Here is an 8,565-nt window from a genome sequence, read left to right on the forward strand (position 1 = left end):
GACAAGTTGTCAAATGACCTGTCATTCTAAGTAAATAGAGTTCAAATTCGAGTTTGCTCAACTTGGGTTGGTCTTCTTTAACCCATAATCACTCTCATAACTAGGGAGGGAAAGCTGGCTCTGTAAAGACAATGACTATTACATATTTAAATTGACTTGGGTGATGTAGCACTTGGCTAGACAGGAACCCAGCAGACATGGCAGCCCTCTAGGGATTGGGTTTACTAGGCAGCCAAAGGGGCTCAATGTTTTTCCTTGCTATAAAACAGCTTTGATGACCAACAAGGAGTGATTTCATAGTTCTTTTAAAAAGTTCTTGAGTAATTAAAGGAACTAAAGAAAGAAATAACCGGTAATGCAAGTTACCAGGTTGTATGATGTATATATTTTTATGTGCATATATAATAGTATATATTAACCAGGCATTTTTAGAGAAGTATTAGCATGATGTGCACTGTATACACATTATTCAATAGAGAATTTGGTATTGTGCTAGTATTTTAAATGCCAGGTGGCTAGAATTTGTGCTTGTGTATACTACTCAAATTACAGTTACTCTGACACACAACTCTATTCTACCTACAGTTAATTCATCATAGTCCATATCCTTGATATGCTTTCACATTTTTCAGGATAAAATCACCACTCACACAGAGGATTACTATTAGTTAACTGTGTTAATACATAGTATCATTATCATAATGTGAGAACATTTATTATTTGGAATGAAATATGAAGTTCCTAAGCCTGCTGAGATCAATTAGCTCGTAAAATATGTTGCATTAACTCCTTAAATTGCAGATACTGCCAGTAACCTTAGAAATGCAGATGTCTAGAAGTGTGTTTGTCTTCAATTTGCTTTGGTGTTGACTGTTGCCTGCCTCTTAGCAGTCTTTACTGTGTGTAGTTCTGGCACAGAGATTATGAGTGAACTCATGAGGTTTTATCTTGTCCCCACCCATCTATTGCAGCTCACCTTCACAGAAGCCATGCGGAACAAGGCCCGGCTGTCAATCACGGGCAGCGTGGGAGAGAACGGGCGTGTCCTGACCCCCGACTGCCCCAAGGCCGTGCACACGGGACCTTCTCTCCGACAGAGTTCAGGCCTGGCCCTGGTGTCCTCGGACTTACCGTGAAAACCAAAAATATCCTAGTGCCTTAACAAAACACAAAAGGGGGGAAAACAACAAGAACGAGAAAAAAAAATGACAACAAAACCTGCTGACCAAGCAAATCAGTACATGAAACAAACCATTTACGAATAGGACTCAAATGCGTATACGTAGGAGGAAAACGACGATGTGAGAATTGACTGATGGGATCGCAGCAAAGACTTACAACTTAAGATAGACAAAAAATCACCTGTACTTTCGATCAGTCGCCACTAGGATGCGCCGGATATTGCGGGCAGCGTTGTGCGGACGGCCGTGACAGAGCTGCTCTGCTGAAGCCTGCCAAACTGCGGGGATCAGGGTCAGCCACTCGAGCAGCGATGGGGTCCAGGAGAAAAAAACGACCAGAAAACTGTTAACTTGAGACAAACTGTGCTCTTCAGCAATCTTCGCCATTAACTATTTCATGAAAGAAAATGGTGGACATGGCTCGTCAAGCGCTTGACCGTTGCCTTGCCTAAAGCAAGGAACCTCAACAAACAGTCAATAAGCCCACCGAATATCCATAACCAGCATGGGTAGCAGTCCCAAATGTTGCTGGAGTCAAAGAATTATATTAATAAAATGACAAAAATAAAAATGATAATGTTGATTTAAAAATACTAATTACACAGTGTACTGTGATAAAAAGTAAACCTGTAAATGCTGTTTAAAAAGAAACAATAGAGATTATTTATAATGTGTTTTAAAGAGACAGGAGAAGACTGTAAAACATGCTTGCTTTTTAACAGGTGTAAATAGTGAACAGAACATATTTCTCTTTTGTAACCATCTTCATGAAATAATTCATTGCAATAATGGATGTAAGATGGCACCACTCACAATAGGAACTGAATCATCATAGAAATCTATTTAAAATGAAAGGACATAAACAATGTTATATTTGCTGTGTCATCTCCCCTGTTGAAACTCTCCATGAACTGTTCCTGTCTCAACTCACAGTGAATGTTAGCAGTGGTCTGAGCCCAAACCATGCTGATCCTAACCACAGTCTGAATCAGACAACAATCCGACATTGTCAACACACAACTTCACATCCACTTTTCCATCCCGAAAACAAGCTGTTTCTGTGAACACGCAAGTCGAGAGTAACAACAGTCCACTGTTTTGATGTTCGTAGATTGCGCATTTTAAGTTGACTGTATGTTTATATTCTAAAAGCTGTTAAAATTTAAGCTATCGGGGGGAAAAGAACAAAAAAAATTAAAGAAAGGTTTATTTTTTCATTAAAGCAACTGTAACTAGAGTTTCAGATTTAAATAATTTTTAATAAAAAAATCTAAATTAGACACTGTTTGTAGTGTTGAGAGCCATGGCCAGAGCGAAGCTTGCTGCTTTGGCCTTTAAGTTAAATACACTGTGGATTTCCTTTATGCCTTTATACCGGTCTGCTCTCATATACCTGCTCTTGGAATGTGCGTGGGATAGAAGTGCTGTAGAAAAGTACTGTTCAATGAGTAAACAAGGGGAAATAATTAATCTACTATTATACGATGTTGGACCTATCAGGAGGTCCGAACACCAAGGCATCGAAAGGACAATCTCTCAGCCTCAAGATTTCAACTGAACACTTCCCCTTCCTTTATTGATTCCATTTTTTTCCCTAAACCTGCTTCAGCTTGTATTGCTGTCAGAAAGTGCAATGTTTTATTTTTGCAGCCCCCTCCAAACACACAGAAATGGAAGACACAGACAAGAGCTGTTCTTGAATTGTCAAGACTTAGGAGCGTATGGCAACAAGGCCTACAGTACAAAAAAAGGGTACAATTCTCACACCAAGTATTGGTGTCTCCAAACGTCTGTAAAGCTAACCTGATTGGCGTCCTATTTTGGCTTTAATTGTACATCTTTATTTTGATCTTTTTTAGTAAAATATAAATTCCAGCATCGTGGTCTTTGTGTCTTTTTGATCGTCTTCCTGATGGAATAGAAATATGCCACCTGCAGGAACTTCAGAAAGAGAAACAGTGGCATTTGGGCTGAGTGGGTTTTGTCCAAGTACAATGTTACCTCATTAAATTGGCATAATATTCATTAAGTCCATTCCAAACCTATAGGTATTAGCTTTCATTTTAGATATTTTTAGGGTACACATGACAATCTCACCTTATTGAGGTAGTACTGGATGCAATGTTCCTCTCAAATTAACACCCTTGCTAGAGCCATCTGAGGGCAGTGGAAGATCAATGAGGATCGTATGAAATGGCTTCTTTTCTGACATCATCCGATCCTTCATTAATCACAACTTATTTTGTCAATGGTGCATATTACATGTGGACCCAAAGCAGCCTGGGTGTACTGTGAAAAGAGAATTCACTGTAGAAGCTGTCTGTAATGACTTCATAACCATGCTGATGAGAGGAAATCGTGGTTTTGAAATAATTAGGACACCATGTCAAATTAGGCTGATCCGGAGTGACTAATGCTTGCTTATATAATATGAAAAATATTCAAAGACGACGTATTTTGACATTTTAAAACAAAGTGTCGCTTGTACTGTTAACACCTAATAATCGGTGAGCGTAAAAGGCCAACAAATCCACCACTATAGTGGGGCGTTTTTATTCTGTATTTTCTGAAATGGGCCTAATCAATAGCAGTACATCTGTATCGTCTTTTGAGTTTGCCAGCTTTTTATGCACAAAGGGCAGTACGACACAAAATAAATGACAAATATTTACAAATTACTGATCGCAGTATTTATGTAGCAAATTTGTATGCCGACACAAAAAATCACATGAAAGCTACCCATGTTACCAAGCAGTTAAGACTGGGATTCCCCACCAAACAGCAGACTACAGTTCAATCCAGAGTACCAAACATTTTTTATCCAAACAGATAATTAAAAACAATCTTCTCAAACTATGTTGAACCAATGCAAAACCTCCCGTTCTCAAATTGCTATGCGAAATTGCAAAAACATGAGACTGTTTATTGAACCCAGTCAGTAAACTCCTTCCTGAGTGTAATTATGTCTCAATAGTGAGTTTCAACATGCTCTGATAGACACCCACTACAGCATAAACAGTTATGTTAAAAAAACATGTAGACGATGAAACATTGTTTTATATCTATAAAGCTGAGAGGACATTCCTTTGATCTGTACTTGTGGAATCAAAAAATCATCTACAATCAATCCATACCTGTTTTTCAAAGTAAATATTTTTGTGCCGATTCATTAACAGTTTTCATTGTCGTACTGTAATTTATGAAAAAGTGAAAATTTCAAGTCATGTTGCATAATGAATAACCATTTTTTTGTTCCACATCGCATTCCTGTTTATGAAATTTGCATGCGTAGATGTCAAAATTACGAGGACTTAACATGCAAGAAATAATACGGAGGTTTGTATATCTTGAAAAATAATCTAGTGAGCTTATTTGTAATGCACTATGGGGAAAAACTAGAAACATGGAAATCATATAATCAAGTATAAAACGTCATTTATACAGCACAAAGAATTCCCAAAAATTGTGCAACACTGAAATGGATGTAGTCCAGACTGAAAACCAATTTATGGTCCTTAAGTCTTTCCGTTACAACTAATGTTACAATTAAACGTACTTAGTAAATAGAGAGGCAGGTCCATATGATAGGAATACAACACATCAGCCACAGAGCAGTATAAAACAGATTCTTGTCACCTGTGCTTGACTGCTGAAGCAACATCGCCCCCTGGTGTAAGGCCCATCATGCCATCCATCCTGAGAACTGGGCCTCGTGCCCAAGCCTCTGAACAATGTGACCCTGCACAAGCTGCTGGCATCATGCTCTGGCTACACTTCAGCATCAGTAACATTAGCACAACAAAGCCTAAGGGCACAGCTAGAAAAACATATAAAAGGTTGAGATAAAATAAATAATGTTTACCTCTGCATGAAGGACAGAGCTAGTGCGGTAAGCTATAAGGCTTTTCCATACTATACGAACCAGAAGGCCTGATCATTCAGAATTAGTCTGACTGGAAAGGTGAGGGGTTTGTTTGAGGGAAGTAAGGTTACTGCAGTGGCCCGAAACCACAGAGATGAAGAAGCTAAAAAACTGCTCTCTACTGTGCATTTCATTTCCATTAAGAAAGTAAACCACACTCTGCCCCCATGACTCTCTCCCCTTCCACATCCAGATGTGGGTTACCCAGCTTCAAAGAGTAAAAAGACTGACCATGTATTTGCTCCACCAACATGCACTAAACCAGCTGATTACAATAATTAGTTCTCCTATCATACTGAAGAGTTATGCTAATTAGAATCAGCTGGTTTAGTGCATGGTGCTGGAGAAAATACATGGTCAGTCTTTTTACTCTTTGAAGCCGGGTTACCCACCTCTGTCCACATCCACGTCCACTACCTCCCCAAAGGAGGTTTATGTGCTGCAGATTCCCCAGTCATGTTTCAGTCCTATTGCCCTTGGTGGAGTGCCAGCTGCTGTCCATCTTTCTGTAGCTGCATCCTCTCCCTCTCCACCTGAAAGCGCTCCTTCTCGATCTGCAGGCGGCCAGACTCAAACTTGAAGAACGTCAGTGTCTCCTTCTCCAGCTGCAGCCTCTCCTTCTCCAGCTGTAGTCGCTCCGCCTCCAGGCTGGTGGCAGGCCGCTGCTGGGCCGGCGGTGGCGGCTGCCACGCCTTCCTCTCCTTCTCGCAGCCCTCGGGGGAGGCAGGCGGCAGTCGCTCCGCCTGGAAGACCAGGCGCTCTCTCTCCACCTGCAGACGATCCCTCTCCACCCGCAGGCGCTCGCGCTCCACCTCCACCTGCTGCAGCTTCTCCCTCTCCACCAGGAGCCGCTGTTTCTCCACCTGCAGCCGCTCCATCTCCACCTGCAGGCGACACCTCTCCAGTTCCAATCGCTGCTTCCCCACAGCAATGAGCAGGTCCATGCTCTCTACACCACCCAACCCTAACACCAGCCCTGCTACGCCCACACCCTCCAGCTCTGCCGTCGAGCCACGGGCGGCACTGCCCTTGGCGCTACCCCGCAAGCCAAACTCGTCGATGCGAGAGAACACCTCCGGTACACACCCCTCCCCGTCTACGTCTGGCAGCATTAGCAGGAAATGATCTTCCTCGTTCACAGAAGAGTCTTCATACTCTTCTTCTCCACCCTCACCCTAAGAGAAGCAAAAATCAGTAACTCACTTATGTGCAACATGAAATTACTTCAGTGTTCTTTTTCGAATGCACACATTTTCTGTGTGTAATTACATATAGCCTAGTATTAATTCACAAGATAACAGTACACACAAACACAGACAATACAAGAACTCCAAAGCAAAATATGCTGTTTTCATCCTCGATCTGCACCTTGGCTCCAGAAGACAGGTGGCAGCTGCTCTTTTCCACGTCAGAGAGATTCTGCCAATCACAGTCTAGGTCCTTGGGGAAGCCACTGAGGTCCGGAGGTGGGTCTCCCCTGCTCAGCACATTTTCTCCACTGAAGGACAGATCGTTCTCATCCTTGAGATCAGACAGCTCCGCTCTGACTTGCTTCCTCTTCATCAGCACCCTCCAGTCCAGGTACCTCCTCTTGACCTCGGCGGCAGTGCGTAAGTCACCCTCGCCCAGAGCGTTGACACAGTCTGCCACCTCCTCCCAAGCCCTGCGCTTCAGCTCCTTGACGGCGGTGTTCTGCTGCTTGGAGAAGAGGATGTGCCTGCGCTTGCGTATCTCGCAGATCAGGGCCTGCGTCTCCTTCGCGCTGTAGTTGCTCTTCCGCTTGCGTTTCAGGTGGCTCATATGCAGGAAGTCCAGCGTGGTGGCCAACGAGGGGTGGCCAAACCTGGAGAAGTCTGAGGCCAGGAGAGCATCCAGCTTGCTGACTGTGGATGAGTGGTCACAACCACCAACGAACCTATTAAATCCGCTGCGTTTTGAAGTTACAGGTGGGAATGCCACACTATTTACTGAGGAAGTACAAAAGAAAAAGAGTGAAGGTAAAAGTTAGTTACACTTCTAACGCAAAATAAAAATAATAAAATCTTGAGAGAAAAAATATTGGCTACAACTATTTTAATGTTAGCGGATGTTTCCGTTTTCTAATAAATACTGCACTTTAAAGAAATTTTGCAACACAATTTAATTACTTTCAGGTAGCTTGTGAGCATGATCATACTGGCTGAGGTACCTGGATAAAACAAAAATGCCCATACCATACGTCCAAGTTAGCTATAGACATTCGGCAATGTTCTCATATAACAAATAATTACCAGTACATTTAGTAACCTAATGCTTTTGTAATAGACTCAAAAAAACTCACTAGCCTGTTAGTTGCCGCGAGTAGCATATCGACCAAGTTATCACTCGAATTTCTCTTTGTGACCGTTTATCAGCTTCTGTAAGCGGCAAGCAGTGAAGCTATGTTAGCTAACAAATTACAATGGGATGTTACTAAGCTAGCATACTTACCAGCGCTTGCTGGGGTTCACAAAAGGCTATTTGACAAAAAGGGACGAAGCAACGAAGGAAACGCAGTTATAATCGAACAGTGTGGTTCGTAACTGGCTAGCTTAGCTGGATGTATATCATGCAAATACCCAAACACATAACAGCTTCGTACCGTGGAGGCGTGAAAGCTACGAGTGAGAAGGAGGAAGGGAAGCTAACGTTAGCCACAATAAGCGACTTCCGGTCTACAAATGAGTGGAAAAATTCAAAACAAAAGCTGTATGTGTTGTGTTTTATTTCTTTTTGAATGTATTGCTGGAAACCTTGCGATGGATTGGTGACCTGTCCAGGGTGTATTCCTGCTCGGAATACACCCAGTGTCTGCTCGGATATGCCCCAGCCCCCCACGATCCTGACTATGAGGAAGCAATTTAGAAAATATATGAATGGACGAACGTATTATTACTGGACAGAAGTTAAAAAAGACATATAATGCCATAGGGTTTCTTCACTCCTCTGCCCCAAGAGCCTACCTGTCTCCTTGTTGTACAACGGTGGGGCCTCCAGAAGGAGCCTTAGTAGTGCATGGTCCCACTTCACAGCCCTGTCTTGGAGGCCCAGTAGAGATCCTCTGCTTTTTCAAAAAGTAAACCACTAATTTACCTCACTTATTTTATTTATCACTCAACTTTAAAAAAAAAATTAAAATGGCAGGAGCCATGATCAGGGAAATTCAAATGATGTTGTTATGATACAGAAAAAAATAAAATCTTTGCGTTACTACAGTGGTTCTCAGTGAATTCACTTGGGCTCTTGTCTTTTCTGAGATATTAAATGAGTCACAAATTTTCTAAAAATACATTGTCATGCCTATAAATTAATATTACAAGCTACAGAAATCCCTCTCATGCTATATTGTTCTCTCTCATATTAGCACCAAAATGCCCTCACAACACTGGTCGAAGAATATTGGATATCTAAGCCGCTTTAACTAAATTTCATTTTTGCGGGAAT

The 8,565-nt window shown here is 41.9% G+C and overlaps 2 protein-coding genes across 6 annotated transcripts in view; one reads left to right on the forward strand and one right to left on the reverse strand.

Moving 5' to 3' along the window:
• Positions 1 to 3,057, forward strand: part of LOC118235738 (glutamate receptor 4-like) — a 70,253-nt gene extending 67,196 nt beyond the window's left edge. For 3 of the 5 annotated variants that reach the window (XM_035433472.1, XM_035433473.1, XM_035433471.1), the window contains exon 16: positions 972 to 1,109. Coding sequence is in view for 2 of the 5 variants with exons in the window: in XM_035433470.1 (XP_035289361.1) it covers positions 972 to 1,136 (165 nt within the window). In the remaining 3 variants the exon portion in view is untranslated. Of the gene's footprint in view, positions 1 to 971 lie in introns of all 5 variants that reach the window. The other 2 variants (XM_035433470.1, XM_035433469.1) reach the window with 1 other exon arrangement.
• A 644-nt stretch (positions 3,058 to 3,701) lies between these two features.
• Positions 3,702 to 7,065, reverse strand: LOC118235739 (myb/SANT-like DNA-binding domain-containing protein 4). Its single transcript, XM_035433476.1, has 2 exons — positions 6,472 to 7,065; positions 3,702 to 6,278 (listed from the first exon to the last, which is right to left on the reverse strand). The coding sequence occupies exons 1-2, from the start codon at positions 6,901 to 6,903 to the stop codon at positions 5,571 to 5,573; spliced, it is 1,140 nt and encodes a 379-aa protein (XP_035289367.1). The 5' UTR covers positions 6,904 to 7,065; the 3' UTR covers positions 3,702 to 5,570.
• Between the last annotated feature and the right edge of the window lie 1,500 nt (positions 7,066 to 8,565).

The sequence above is a fragment of the Anguilla anguilla genome, chromosome 9 (assembly GCF_013347855.1).
Source record: "Anguilla anguilla isolate fAngAng1 chromosome 9, fAngAng1.pri, whole genome shotgun sequence".
Classification (NCBI taxonomy): domain Eukaryota; kingdom Metazoa; phylum Chordata; class Actinopteri; order Anguilliformes; family Anguillidae; genus Anguilla; species Anguilla anguilla.